Source organism: Clupea harengus, chromosome 11 (genome assembly GCF_900700415.2).
Source record: "Clupea harengus chromosome 11, Ch_v2.0.2, whole genome shotgun sequence".
NCBI classification, from domain to species: domain Eukaryota; kingdom Metazoa; phylum Chordata; class Actinopteri; order Clupeiformes; family Clupeidae; genus Clupea; species Clupea harengus.
In genome coordinates this window covers 15947124-15963018 of record NC_045162.1, presented here as the reverse complement: position 1 = coordinate 15963018, position 15895 = coordinate 15947124, and the positions used below count along the sequence as shown (strand labels likewise).

The 15895-nt window shown below is 42.3% G+C and overlaps 1 protein-coding gene across 2 annotated transcripts in view; it reads left to right on the top strand.

Moving 5' to 3' along the window:
• grik2 (glutamate receptor, ionotropic, kainate 2) overlaps positions 1–15895 on the top strand; it is a 165618-nt gene that overhangs the window by 132380 nt on the left and 17343 nt on the right. For both annotated transcript variants that reach the window (XM_031575743.2, XM_031575744.2), the window contains exon 15: positions 13858–14083. In XM_031575743.2, the coding sequence (XP_031431603.1) occupies positions 13858–14083 (226 nt within the window). The remainder of the gene's footprint in view (positions 1–13857; positions 14084–15895) is intronic.

The following is a 15895-nucleotide window of genomic DNA, read 5'->3' as shown; positions in this document are numbered from 1 at the left end:
TATCTACAGTATTTACTGATTGAAAGAGGATAGGGACTTTGCCCACACACTGTTACCCCAAAACAGCACGGCATAATCTCTCCTCTCTAACAATAGCCATCTTAAAGTCTGTTGGATAAACTGATGGCCTTGATAGATTTGTTGATCGTCAGATGGATTAACAGTAAACATCATGTATTGATTGTGACTGTAGATGTGCTGTCAGTCAATGAGGACTTCTCAACAGCACTCAGCCTCTCCACAGTTCGGAGGATGGAAGTCCCATGCAGTTAATGTAATTATTGACTCCGATTTGCTTTACAAAATAGAATAAATAACACATGCATAATAGTAGTAAATTATGCAATGCTAACATGGAATAGTCTCAGATGCACGCTAAAAGGCCTTTCACTATATCCTCGTCTTTTTCTTATTCCTTGTGCACGTTGCTACCGCAGTGGACCCCATGGGCTTTCTTTACAATAACACTGAATTATTAAATAAGCACAAAACCCTGGCGTATCTCTTACCGCCTAATAAAATTACATCTTATTAAGTGGGCTTCCACAGAGCCGGAGAGAGAGAGAGAGAGAGAGAGAGAGAGAGAGAGAGAGCCCAGGAGCGCTTAGAGGGATCTGGACCTGTATGGCGGAGCGGCAAGGAACTGTCGCCTCTGGTTGTTGGAGTTCAGAGTTGTTTCGCTTCGGCTCAAAGAGCCGTCAGTGCGCTGTCTCTGGAATAATGATTGGAGTGGGAAAACGTGAGGCAGGAGAGAGAGAGATAGACAGACAGAGAGAGAGAGCGAGAGAGAGAGAGAGAGAGAGCATTTACTGAAAGATTCATATGAAATATAAGAAGTGTTTATAGTCTCACATGCATACAGAAACATAGTGTCTAGACAGGTATCTTTCCACATACTATATGTAAATGCTGTATGTAAATTCATGCTCCTGTTAATGTGCTTTCTCACACGCTCACACATCCACACACACAAACACATAAAACACACACACACACACACACACACACACACACACACACACACACAGCCATTAATCTGCACCAGCTCTACCATTTCCTCTGATGAGAGACTGTGGGTTGCTTCAGTTTAGCGGAGATGTTTTGCTTGGAGGAAGGTAGCAATCTGATCTCTGCTATGATCCGGATGAGCCTGAACAGCACAGCAAAAAATAGCCACTTGTTATCCCAGGCATCTCGAGTCTCCATTCACCCATTCTTTTTGTGGTGGATGCAAGGATGGGCTACGTGGCAGAGGATAGCCTGCAGGCACTGATGTTACCTTCATGTGAACTAGCCATTATCAACAGAAACATCACAAAGGTTAAAGTTCATCTCTCATGACCTGGGCTGAGTTTCCCCAAGCACATTACACTCTCTTATGTCTGATGGTCGTGGCACAATGATGTTTGGGAAGAGCCCGGTTCAAATCTGCTGTCTAATTTCTTGCTTCAACATCAAGGTCAACTGTGGGCTCAGATGCACACCCATAGTCACTCCAGACAACTGCTCTGGATGTGGGGTGAAGACAACGGCCCAATCACTTTTCCCTTTTTCTGCCTCTCCTCTCCTCTCCTCTCCTCTCCTCTCACCTCGCTCCTCTACCCCCTCTTCCCTCGCTCCGAGGCGCAGCGCGCTCCATCACGAATGCCTTGCGTCCCTCCCTTCACTTCAAAAGGCATTGTGTGATCAAACAGTGGATCCAGCTTTTCTCAGGCGGCTCCTTCGAAGAACGCCCCATCGCCGCCGCTTTTAGGCTCTCGCTCATATCGCCCTCTCTTTTCGCTGCTCTTTTACTCTGCATGTCTTTTTCTCTCTCTCTCTCTCACTCTCTCGCTCTCTGTTGTTTTTTCTCTACATCAAAACAATCTGCAGCAGGATTTCGCTGAGCACAGCACCACCCTCTGCTCACCTCCACTCTGCTGCCCTTGAGCCATTTCTGTCCCTCTGTGTGTGGAGCCATCTAATTTCTCTCTCTCTCTCTCTCCCTTTCCCTCTCTCTTTCTCTTTCTCTTTCTCTCATCCCCTATCTTCCTCTCTCTCTTTTCCTGTCTCTCTCTTTCCCCCTCTCTATTTTTTTTCTGTTTGTGGAGCAATCTAATCCCCCCCCCTCTCTCTCCCTCTTTCTCTCATTCCCTCTCTTCCTGTCTGTCTTCCCCCCTCTCTCTCTTTTCTGTTTTTCACACCCTTATGCCTAACCACCATGATACTGCTGTCATCACTTTTTTAAATTCAATTGTGGAGGTTTTCCAACATTAAATGAAATCAGTGGTCATCGCTCTACGTCTATCTTTATGTCACCCTAGGTCCTCAAAATACCCTACCACTTCTCTTTCCCTAACTCTGCATCGTCCTTTCTCCATCAGCAAGTCTCTCCAGGTCTTGCTCCACTTCTCCCTCTATCTCCCTCTCCTCTCCCTATCTCTCCTTCCCTCTCCCTATCTCTCATGATTTCTCTCAGACTCACACATTCCCTCACATCTTGGCTTATCAAACCGCAGTAAGTGTTATTATTTTTTCTCGTAGAGGCCTCCACCATCCCCGCAGGCCTCTGGTAATCAGCGGTGAGGTAATGACTGGTGAAGGCTGGGAGGGCTGAATCACGCACGCTGATGCAATCGGACCAGCAGGCTCAGGAAGGGGGGCGGGAGGTCGGGTCGAGGGGGGTTGCTGGTTGTGTGCATCACCTCCAAGAATCAGGCAAATTCAATTTCAAAAGGGCTGTATTAGCATGATCGTAATACATTGCAGTATTGCCAAATCACAAGTAAATGAAATTTGCGTACAATAAAATAATAAAAATAGGATATAACAATACTTAATTATATAGTAATATAGTAAAATAGACAAGTATCAATGGATATAGCAACAGTATTTTCCAACTAATAATATTTATTACGAATATTTCAAAGATTTGTTTAAGTTCTTCTGGGTTTTTATGACAGCAAGTTACATATTCCACAGGAGGAGGCATTCATCCCTCTCCCCCAAGAGATATAGGATCCTCTCTTTGTCACTGGCAGCCAGAGACTCAGGTGTAATAGCTCTCCTTTAAACAAAAAAAAAGAATATATCTATGTGCGTACATCTGATTATTTTGTACATTCCTTGGGACACGTAGATCTGTCTCCACTGCTCCCTGCTCGCAGTGGGGAGCACATTCTGTCCTCCTTGGCCGACCAGGTGTGTGTGTGCCTGCACACCTCTATGGCCAGACTCTGCTGTCTCTGGTCAAGCAGGTTCTCAGTTTTTTTGTTGTTGTTGCATTTTACTTTGTCATTTTTTAATTTTTTCCAATGGGTAATATCATTTTGTTTCACTCTGTTGGTGATTTGGTTTATCCTAATTTCAGTTGCATTTTTGCTCTGGTCCTACGGTGTTCACCTACAGTGAGGTGTGTAGATGTTAAATTGAGGAACTCAGGAAAGGCTCAGGATCAGTTGAGTGAAGGGGACATTTTCCTTTTCTCAACTCTTGGTATTTGTGACGGCAAGGCTTTACAATGATATGAGTGGGGGTCACTGCAGTTTAGATGTTTCAAAAATGAGTTCCTCTTTTGTGTTTTTGTATTCCATGGATATTGACCTAATTATGCCCTGCATACATCGCTTATGGCATTTGAGTGCACCTTCCAGATGCTTCTACAGATCTGTACATGCAGGGTCTCTGCATGTATTGTTTGTCCCATTTGTTACATTTCTGATTTGACCCCACATCACACTGCCATGAAGGGCAAATAATTCAAATAATAAGATTCAAATAAGATTCAAATAATTTCAGCCAGATTCTGATTGGAATTTCTACTCTGCCTTGTTGTGTTATGGCACAGAAGGCCCTGTGTGCTCTGTCCTTCAGATCATTCACGGCAATGTTGACGTTTCCCGTTGAACTTATTTGAAATCTAAACAATTATAGTTGTTAGTTTGCTCAATAGAGTGTTCCTAGGGAAAATGTCTGTTTTGTACCTGAGAGTTGGATTAATTTTATATATATATATATATATATATATATATATATATCATGATTTCAGTTTTGCTTAGGTCTGGCAGTACTGCTTTAGCATGTTTCGCCTCTGCGGTGGTTCCGTTTCCATGGGTGACAGCAGAACCAGGTCATCAGCATAGAGCAGAGATGAGCTGAAATGAGCCTTTAAGGGGCAGACCAGATGATGATGAGTTTTCTAGAATAGTTGCCAATTCATTAATATAAATGTTGAATAATGTTGGCTTTAAACGGCAGACATGTCTCCCGCTCCTGAAGGGAGGAGGTTTGTGTGTTTGTTGCTAATTCTTGTTTACTGTGTATATATATTTTTAATTAGATCATATGTTTTCATACAATAGTCCTAGGAACCAAACAGAATCAAATGCTTTTTAAAACTTAGGGCTTAGCATTTTAACTAGTGCTGTCAGTTTAACGCGTTATTAACGGCGTTAACGCAAACCCATTTTAACACCGTAAATTTTTTTATCGCGAGTTTTTAATTAACATTCTTTTTGGCCTCGCAAACTGTGTAGTAGGCTAACGTTACAGTTTGAGTGAATGGTGAGCGCGATACGGCGAAATCGATGATAAAAGCTTCTGAATGGAAAGTTTACTTTTAAAAGTTGTGCAAAAGAAGCGAGCTTCACTGTTGTCTGAAAACGTCAACAGGCAGCTGTCTGAAAGCAAAGAAGTAGTAGGCTTACCTTTTATTGGTAACCTAACTGTTACGGTTCAATATTTCTGAAATAAGAGGCCTGACTGCTATGTTCCCAGCAAACTTGAAAAAAAGAAAATATTAGGCCATGGTTTTGGAGTCCTTGTTTACCTGAAATGTGCACTTTATAATTTTATTTTGTACCGCCCTGTTTGGCAATATTGGTTTTCAATCAAATAAAACATTTGCATAAAGCAAGCCAATCAACTTTTCCATGTTGATAAGGGCATTAAAATTAAAATAAAATGATGGAAAAAATAAATAAACGAAGGGACATTTAGAATAGATAAAAAATTGCGATTAATCGCGATTAATTTTGAGTTAACTATGACATAAATGCGATTAATCGCGATTAAATATTTTAATCGTTTGACAGCACTAATTTTAACACATGTAGTTTGTAGTGTCTTAAAGCCTGCAATATTTCAAAGTTTTGCATAGGGGATTCTTCTTTAACTGACTTTTTTCGTATTGCTTCAGTTGGACCAGAATAGTAATTGACTCCCCAATTAGTGTAGGTTATTGCTATGTTGTGATTTTTTTGGTTCTGAGAGTACGCTTGTGTTGCTTAATTGTTTCAGAATAAAGAAGGCAAATTAATGAATTACTTGGATCTCTGTTTTTCTGAGTTCATTTCTTTATGAAATCAGTCATCTTTTTGTGGTTTTGATCTGTTATTCATTATTAGTTGTGACCTTTTTGCAGTTTTTTCTCGACTGCTAGATTTTTCCGACTGCCTTCTTTACTATGAGCACATGTTTTGGCAATTCAATTAAATTCAATGTGATTGATTTATATAGCTCTATTAACAATAGACTTAGTCTAAAAGTGCTTTACAGAGCCCTGAGCCCTCTAGAGCAAGCACAAGGAAGAAACCTTGAGCAGAACCCAGCTCACAGGGGTTAGGCAGATAATGAATTCATAGAATCAAGCAAATACTTCACACATACCTCATATTGGCATATATGGGGCAGATATACAGGTTACAGGGTGTAGAAAGGGAGATAGTAAGAGAAGAGAGTATAACGATAAATATAACGGTCTTAGAACATTAGCAGGGTTCCTATTCCTAATAGAATGAGTGGATGATTGTGATCATATTAGCACAGGGTAGTTAGGCTAAGAATCTGAATGTGTGTGTGATGCAGTGTAGGCAATGTGCAGTAGGACTTTGGATGCGATTAGTAGGTTGGAATGGGCAACAGGAGGCAGGGGACTTAACTTAGATTTAAAAGTGGAGAGGGATTATTCCAAAGGCTTGATAGTAAAAGTCTCTGCCTCCTACGTAGTTTTTGACACTCTTGGAATTGCAGAGAAGGCTTGCATTTTGACAAGGAATAAGTGTTGATGGGCAGTATGGGACTATGAGATTGTTAGGCGGGCAGCAGGAGGCAGGGGACAGCAACACCTCATAGTGGAGAGTCTAAAGCGAGAGGAGAGAAAAGAGATCTAATGAGACAATGGAATGATGTATTCTAATAGATTGTCTTGTATACGTATATGTAAACGTAAGTTCTATTGTATGGCGTCATTTTTGATGTCTTTATTCTGAGAACGCACACAGAATGCTAAAGGAGCTCAGGGACAGGAACCGAGTGAGTGAGAACTGCAAAGTAATGTGGCGAATAAAGCCGTTAGCACGAGCGTGTACCAGTTGGGATTGAGCACAGGCATGAGGGTCGCATCGGTGTTTCAGTTTGCTCACTCTCACTTTAGCTTGGAGTGCTCACTCGAGTTTTCATCGGCTTGCTCTCTCTTTGAAAATTCTCCTTGCTCTCGATTTTTTTCATCATGGATTAAGGCTTGACTAGATGATTACCCCGTGTATCGATTGCACTGCTTGTCAACAAATGACAGTAGATGTCAGAATTCCAACCTCGGCCAAATTCAATCGTATTTTAATAGTTGTTTTTTTTCTCCTCAGAGTTGCAGGGGCTCTCTTTAAACATGACCTCACTCTACACTCTCAGCATCAGGCATCTGATTCACTCTTCGGTCTTATTAATTCACACAGGAACTAACAAGCTCTCCAAAATAAGGCGTTTGAGTTCAGGCAAAGCTACACAGAGTCAAGCAATGTTATATTAAAGGAGAAGAAAGATGCTGTACAGATTAGCATCAAAAAGAGCCATGAGCCATGCACAGTTCCCCGTCATCTCCACATCGCAAATCAGGACTTGTTAATCTTTCACTGCTGAGCATTTTACACTTTACAGTGTGAGGTTTATGTTATTCAATTCTGAATCAAACATTATTTGAACTGTATATTCTGTACAAATAAACTTCTATCAATCGTTACTTAAAACATATAATATCCACAGCATATAAAGTAACACAAACAATTGTTCTTTACATGTGCATGTTACATGTCCACACTATTAACTTTTAAAGTGCACACAACTGCATTAAATTGGTCTTTTCTGTCATGTGCAGTGAAGTCATGTGCAACATGGATTTCTCCTACTCCTACACGTGCTTATGGGTCGCATGGGATCATCTGTAGTTGTAATTTGACAGGCCAATGACACATAGAACGGTGTTGGCTTTTGTGTATCCACCAGCATAGCGTTGACCTTTTGGAAGAACAACGCCACTTGTCTGTTGTTTGTCAATGCTTCTCCAGCTGAAGCTGCTAGCGCGGCTCCTGACTGCACAATAACACAGGATGGCCATTGTGTCTTAGTGAAGTCTCAAAAGACTAAGCAGAGCTCCTTACGAGTCCTCCCATCCAACTAAAATAGCATAATCCACATCATAGAGAAGCCTGCCAAAGAACCTGCCGTATACACTGAGCTGAGGACGGAATTAGCTTTCCTTACAAGTGTGTGCGCGTGTGCCTTTGGTGTCGATTAGGCATTGCGAACAATATCTGTCAAATCTGTTTGGGTGGATGATTGGGTGGGTGGGAGGGAGGGATGGAGAAGGGGGGGGGGATGGAGAAGGGGGGGGGATGGAGAAGGGAGGGAGGGATGGAGAAGGGGGGGAGGGAGGGATGAAAACAGTGTTTGTGTTGATGGTGTTGCGTTCTGTCTTCTCACTCCCCCATGATTCCTTTGATTACGACCCTTTGAAAAATATGCAAAACATTTTGCCAACACAAGACATCTTGACAAGTTTAACAATGGAATGTGTGTCTGTAGGAGGTGGACCCCAGGGACAGGCTGTCTCTCAGTCCACCTGCACACACACACACACACACACACACACACACACACACACACACACACACACACACACACACACACACACACACATACACACACACACACTCATACTAAACATTCATAAACATTCAGTTATAGCTACCTGACATAACAAAGCACAGCAAACACATACATATTCAGACACAAAATCCTAGTCGAACATTTGCAAACAAGTGCATCTCAAACACATCTAACACGGACATGTACAATCACTGTCACAATAACAAGCACGTGACATTATCAAACCACCCCATTATATTGCCACAAACACACACACACACACACGCAAATATACACACACATGGGCTGCCAGTGACTCCTGCGTGTTTGAGCTGATTGCGAATGAATGCATAATGCTATGCTGTCACTGGAGGAACATAATGAGAGGCTACATTTAAAATGGACGCCCACAGGCCTGCTGCTAGTTACCCCGTCAGTCTGCCACCAAGGATTACAGGCATGCTTTGACACCACCCATCAGGGCCTTGGATTTCACAAAGTAGCTGTAACTTTTTTTTCCCTCTGAAACAGTGGCTGCTTTTGAGTGCTCGGAAAGCGCAAGCGAGAAAAACGTATCCATGCCTGCAGCCCGTAACCATGGTGTCCGATGTCTTTTTCGTTTAGTTTTGTTTAATTTCTTTGTCACTTCCATGGTCAGTAACACCCCTTTTTCTTTTGAGACATTCCCAAAGTAGACACAGAGATAGAGCAACTACTGCACAATAAGAACACACCTCGTACCGCAGCTTTTGTGTTCAGAGGAGAAAGAGATCATTTGAAGGCCATTAGATTTTGGGCCAGGTGCATTTTGTCCAGAGTGCACTCTGTGACATGACTGCTCTGGTCGAAGCAAGCTCTCTCTGGAGCGAGATGACAAGGAGAAGGTGTCTAATGGTCTCTGCTTGATTAAAGGTTGCCGGGCTGCACCACACTATGGTAGGGCCATTCGTCTTTGCTGTGACTATGTGCATCACAGTATGGACAAAAGGAAAGGGCCGGTAAGAAGCTGTCCCCCGAGGTCACCGCTACTAATTACAGATGCTGACACATGCAAATAGAGGCAGGGAAGCGAGTCGCGGCTAGGACGCGCCACGCTAGGTGTAGCAGCTTGTATTGGCGAAAGGCCAAGCAAGTAGATTGACAATTTACAAATGTCATGGTGACACACGTTGAACTATGTGATCATGTGCCTGTTGTTGTGTGCCCTCTGCGTGCTTCTCCTGGTGGAGTAGGGAAAGGAGGGGAGAGAGGGAGGAACTAATGTGAGTGAGAGAAGAGGAGAGGTACCGTTTCAGAAAACATGTTTTGCTCTGGTTGTACAAGCTCCCCACACCATTACACTTAATCTGTAAAAAAATACTTTTAGAATGTCCTCTCCTGAAGCCTATGTTTATTAATTCTATACATATACTCTGGAGTTAATATCAAGTTCTGGAATTTGAATTAGGTTCCAAGTTGGCCTGATGGTACTGTAATCCCCAAGCCAACTTCTGGTTTGCTTTGTCATTTTTGTTGTTTCAGCAAAGCTGAAATTGGGCCGCTTCCTCTGTGGGAACACTTACCTGATCAATGACTTCCACTGCTCTGCTGACAAAGAGGAGTCTTGTTAGACTGTTAAATCAAGTGGGTGGAAGCTCAGTTCAACTGAAGTTAAGAATAGTCTTATTAAAATGATTCAGTTGAATCACCGATTTTTTTTTTCCTGCCCAGCCTTGGCACTATGCCACTTAACAAACTTTTTTATTGCATAGACATAAAGGTTCAATATTGAGTCTTTTTGAGAATAAAAAGGTTCATTGCTGAACAGACTCAGTTCGGTCCGGATGGGCGTGTTGCGTTTAAGGTGAGTTATGAAGAACAGGTCTGTCTTTGTGCGCCCCCTCATATTTTTCTCTTTCTTTCTCCTCTCCTGTGTGCCCCCTCACATTTTTCTCTTTCTCTCTCATCTCCTGCCCTCTCCCCCACTCCTCGGAACAAAGAGTCCTCATCCGTCAGCGAGTTTGCGGTGTCACCGTTAACAGACTTCTGCTAAGTGACTCCCGGCTCCAGAGACACAGAATGGCGGGCGGTGCCGTCTCGTAAACCCATACATTACCCCTCCGTTTATGAGCCATACGTTCCGTTTTACGGCCTTCCGAGGAGAGCAGCGGTACAGATCGGACACCTCACAGAACCCTTTGGCGTGTCAAGCAAATTCTGTTAAAATGCCAGTGAAATTGCGGCAGGTCGAAACCCACCCACCGTGAGTTCACAAGTCCCCTGTAAAAGCCTGACCGTGGAGTTTACCGCCCCTCTCTCTCCGGTCCCAGGTGATTTCATTGTGATTAAGAAGTGTCTCTGGCATCCCCCTTCTGTTTTAGTCTCTTGATTGGGGCTCACGGCAGACTGTGTTGTTGGCTAAGTGCGTGGCAGATGAGTTTGTGGTGCGTAACAAATGAATGTAGAATTCGAACTCGATGTACAGTACCAGTCAAAAGTTTGGACACACCTTCTGATTTTTTGAGAAGATTTTTCTTTGATTTTATTATTTTCTACATGGTAGATACAACTTTTTTTGTGTAGTACATCATTCCATATGTGTTCTTTCGTAGTTTAAATGTCTTCAGTATAAATCTACAATGTAGAAAATAATAAAAGTAAAGAAAACACTTTTCAAAAAATGAAAGGTGTGTCCAAACTTTTGACTGGTACTGTAATTGTATGTAATGTTAATTCATGTAGAATGTGGCTGGGCTAATCTCCGGCCACTTCAGCACAAGGTGTGCTGGTTTTAATCAGCCACTATATCCCTCAGACCGACACATGAAGTTTTGGCCTGGAAACAAAATTGTGGTTCTGCAACAAAGTTGGTAAGATAACAACTTGTGATGGCCTAAAAGAAAAAGTGTTGTGGGTTGGTGTGCGTGTGTGTTTATGTGAGGATGAGAGAGAGAGATGGAGAATCTGTGTATGTCTGTGTGTAGGTGTATGGTGGGAGGTGGTCGTGGTGGTGGTGGTGGTGGGGGGGGTCTGGTGAAGGGCTTAGTAAAACTTTAAGCCTTGTCATGTCTACAAGGGATTGTCAGGGTTTGAGGTTCGATGTGCAAGTTTTTCCCAAGCAGTCGGAAGTGCTGAAGCTGAAATGAACGGCACCAAGATAAGACCGGCAGAACACAGAAGAGATGAATGGGACCAAACATGGCGGCACGCTGCAGAGCAGAATACATCAGAGGGATAGCCACACAGACCGCAACAGGAAAAAGAAACCTCAGAAATGAGGAAATCCTCAACACAAGACTCACACATAAAGAATTGTCAGGATGTTTTAAGATATAGCATGACATTAGATAAACATTAGTTTCGTGAATTCACATAATTCGCTGAAACCATTCAAGTGTGTTTGAAATGTCTCTGTGGCACTTCTCAGATTTGGAGCTGGCTTTAATATTACAGCGGCTTGCATCATGCCACAAATGCTTATTTTCAGTCATTCACGACTGACTTGCAATTTGTAGTAGTTATCCCCATATGGGGGTGGACTGTGGAATGTTTATGGCCGTATGTTCTGTGTGACTACCTCTGTGCTGACTTTGGGTTTCAGGTGGTTATCTCTTGGATTTACGTGTCTGTATCAGATCTGACAAGCATTACCGGGCGGTGGAGATGGAGGGAGGGGTGGTGTGTGTGTGTGTGTGTGTGTGTGTGTGTGTGTGTGTGTGTGGCGGGTGTTATCTCTTCCTAGCCCCCCTCTGTCCGTCCGTCTTTGAGGGGGGGGGGGGGGCTCCTCTCCTCCTCTGCCTTATCAGCACTCTCTAGTCTGCATGCTCAATCGCCTGATTTGTCAAGGGTGACGGAGAGATTCTGATAGGCACTTCGCAAATCACCCGGTTGATCTAAAATATCGACCTGCCGCAGAAAGTCATTACACACAATAATGGCAGACGGGACCTTGAAGATGTGACTTAATTGGGTTCCAAATGCCTTCGAAAAATGGCCCCTGCAAAATAAGTGCACCTCTAGTCTTTTAAATTGCAAGGTATCTTTGCCTTGATGATAGCTCTATCACTATCATGCATGATTTGAAAACTAAAGCTGCCGTTTTATTTTCAGGAAACATAATCAAATCTGTTCAGTCCGGATAACTGAAAGACAGAAGAACGTATATTTTTTTAACAGAAATCAGAAATTTGAGATAGCTAATCTGACATTACAACTAGTGTTTTTTGTTGCATTAAATCAGAACACCAGCCTTAATATCTCACTAAATTATTAGTCAAGAAATGGTAAGCATAATCAAAAAGAACAGCTCATGAGGTTAGAAATCTTTTTCTCTGGTTGTGTAGTAGTCTTAACCTGTCAGTCATGGCATGGCGCCCATTCATTTACAATATTTTCTGTTAATAATCCATCATGGTATATTTATTTTCATATCTCTCATAAATCTGCAAATGTGTTCACTTGAGCCTGTATCTTTTGTTAACCCCCCCCCCCCCTCCTTCCTCCAGTCTTTGGTTTATGTCAGCGTTGCCTTAACCCCTGATAATGAGACATCCTGGGAAAGGAGAGAGCTCAGTTTAGGAGAAATTAATGACATGTTTGCTAATGGCATTTAAAAAAGTAATTGCATGTAAATCATTTTGCATGCTTCGGCACACACACCAAGCTCATCTTGCATTTAAAGTAAACTTTTCTCCCACTCCCCAGTTTCGATTTTTAAGCATTTGTTTACTCGCTTGCTTGTGTCTGTCTGCCATTGGTGGGTGTCTGCCGCTTCCTGAGCCAGTAAGCAGATTTATGTCAGTGCAGATTTAATTTGCAGTCTTTGCTCAGCTCTGCAAACTGCAGATGGTTTCCCATCAACACAAAACTCAATTCCTCTGTACAAGGGGAGATGGAGTGGTACCTTTTATTGCCCAGACTTATGGGCTCATTTATAACTCCTCACGTGTAACTTCAGGTGTCAAGGGAGTGCAGCAAGGATGACAAAAGTTTACATGCAAATATCCCCCGAGGAGATGTGAATTAATGATGTTTTTGTAATGGCCTTCAGGACGAGTCGCATGTAACAGTTCCTTTTACATATCCCCTGAGGGTACATGAGTGCCTGTGCTTCTTGTACTGGGGGTCTAACTCACCTACTAAACCCAAGTGACTAAAGCTAGCGTAAGCAGTAAAACTGGTGTAAGTTGTACTGTAACAATGGAAATGCATAGCAGTGGATTATGGCCATTATACCGCTAAAGACAACACAATATTGGAGGTCTCGTTGGTCTTGCTATAATTGTGAATAAAGCTAGCGTAAGCAGTACAACTGGTGTAAGTTGTACTGTAACAATGGAAATGCATAGCGGTGGATTATGGCCATTATACCGCTAAAGACAACACAATATTGGAGGTCTCGTTGGTCTTGCTTCCTCTCTTTTGTCAAAATTCTCTTCCCATCATTCTGTAAAACCAGAATCTCTGCATTCAATCAGAATTTGCATGCAGAAACCCCAGAGAAAGCCTGCCATGTTAATTAATGATGTGAATTTAGTTGTGAATATATCCATTCATTACACAGATATATTTTCTAAATGTCCAGAAAGGTCTTCCTACTTTCAGTGTACTGTATAAGCAAACATAATTTGTTAATTTACATCTTCCTTAGTGTATAAGATCCTTCGTTAGTGTATAAGATTAGGGTATGAAATCTGTCCGGATCAAATACGGTTTCTGTTAGGCACATGTCTGTTAGACTAGCTATACCTTTATAACATATCGGCTAAACAGTAGGCCCTGAGCATAATGTATAAGTACAAAGTAGCCTATAAACTCTTCAGCAAATAGTTTAGTTACAGGCTACGATGCTGTAAGAGCACTGCCCACCTTGCTGTAACTCCACACCCCCCTGGGGGGCCCGCCCCACCCTTTGGGAACTGCTGGTGTATAAGATGTCTGCTTCATGCTGTCTCATTGCTGTCTACCTCACCACCCCAGAAAACCAAGATCTCCACGTACGACAAGATGTGGGAGTTCATGAGCAGCCGGCGGCACTCGGTGATGGTGAAGAGCATGGAGGAGGGCATCCACCGCGTGCTCACGTCCGACTACGCCTTCCTCATGGAGTCCACCACCATAGAGTTTGCCACGCAGCGCAACTGCAACCTCACGCAGATCGGAGGCCTCATCGACTCCAAGGCCTATGGAGTGGGCACCCCCATGGGTACGTACATTAAAACATGCTTTTGCTCGATTCAGTGATCTAGTAGACAATATGAATAATAACATCGTACTTTTGAGAGATATTTATGTTTATAATTAGGAAATTGCTACCACATGAAAACAGATCAAAGAGAGGGGAACCCCCAAAACCAAAGCCCTGTTGATAGAGAGATATTTTATGGTGTCATGGAAAAAAAAAACATTTAAAGGACATTATATTTCCTAAGGATTGTGACACTAAATGCCAAATACCAATTTTGGTGTAATTGCTTTCACTGTGACAGTGGACTGTCGCACTTACGTCTCCGATCAATAAGTAAGGGATAATGGACGACATGGTGTTAGGCAGTAGCCATTAGCAGAAAAGAATGCACTTCGAAGGTGGTAATGCGATGTGCCACACTTGCGTTATATTAATTTACAAATATAATTTCCACTTTTTGATTGCTAAAACTGACTTGCTTGTAGAACTCTTTAAAGTGTTTTCTTAACCTAATAACTGTAAATCCAATATCGCTCTAACTCATACCATTGGCGACATGCACACCACAATTTGTAGCAATAACAACATGAAGAAATAGATCAGTGGGCATCTCTGATTGTGAGTGATTGTGTGAACGATAAAAAACTGACAGCCAATCAGAATCCATCAAATTTGAGCAGCATCACATTAAAACATAAGTTCTGTTTCTGAGAGGTTTTTTCCTACAGTCGGTCAGTGTGGATGCTGATACTTTTATAGTTACAGTTGTCATTATAGTTATTGTTGGCAGTGTGGACAGCCCTTAACAGGATAAACTGCCGTTACTAGTTCTAAATGGGTAGTTGCTATGGCCAAAGCCCAGTCGTTGGTTCCATATCTCTCGTTGCCAAGCTGGCATATCCTAGCATTCTGTTGAGCCTTAGCTTCGTAAATCACTGTGATCCTTAGCCCAAATGTAGTGCAACGGTACTAAAACCAATTTCAGACATACAGATCATGTTGCTACTCTCTGCACATCCGCCAGTCCACTTATTTGCAACTCTGTCACAAAGGGACAGTTTATTGATATGCAAGGGATAATGTATAGTGCGCCGGTCAGGACGAACAGGACCTCAATGCGCAGTGGAGGAACTACTTGGGACTACTTCATAGGTGTGCAAATATGAAAAGTGAATTGACATTCTAAATAACACATAACAATAGGGAATTCAAACAAGCCGTGGTATAATCCTGAATTAATGATTACCAAAGTACATTTTATAATCAATGTCCCTGTTCCAATCAACTGCATTGCTCACTCAGATTAGTTCTGCCTTTTTGCCCATAAGACATCTTGGTCTATTTTCATGCATTAGAATCGCTGGATCGTCCCTGTTAGAATATGCAATGCAGCATTAAGGTAGTGGTTTCCATCTCAATTACATGGTTATTACATAGGTATTACTTAAAGGCCTGATCTGAAGTATTTGCAGGTTGACTTAAAATATATATATATATATTCAAAAGATGCATATTGTGTAAGCTCAAAAATACTATCTGTTCACAATGAACCTCCTTTCTTCAAACATTACATTACATTACATTATACACAGAAACAGCTATTCATTTTCCCATTTTTCCAAAAGTCTTTTTTTATGGACTTTGTTCCTTTTCATACATGAGTAAAAACCCCCAGTTTGAGACGCTCACAGAAAGCCTCTGTTCACAGAGTTAATATGCAGATGCTGTATGGCTTTGGTCTCATTTATGACAAATGACTCGGTAACGCCACAGTGGAGGGTTAACTCATAAGGGCTAACACCTCAGTCAGTAATACACCACCTCCTGCTC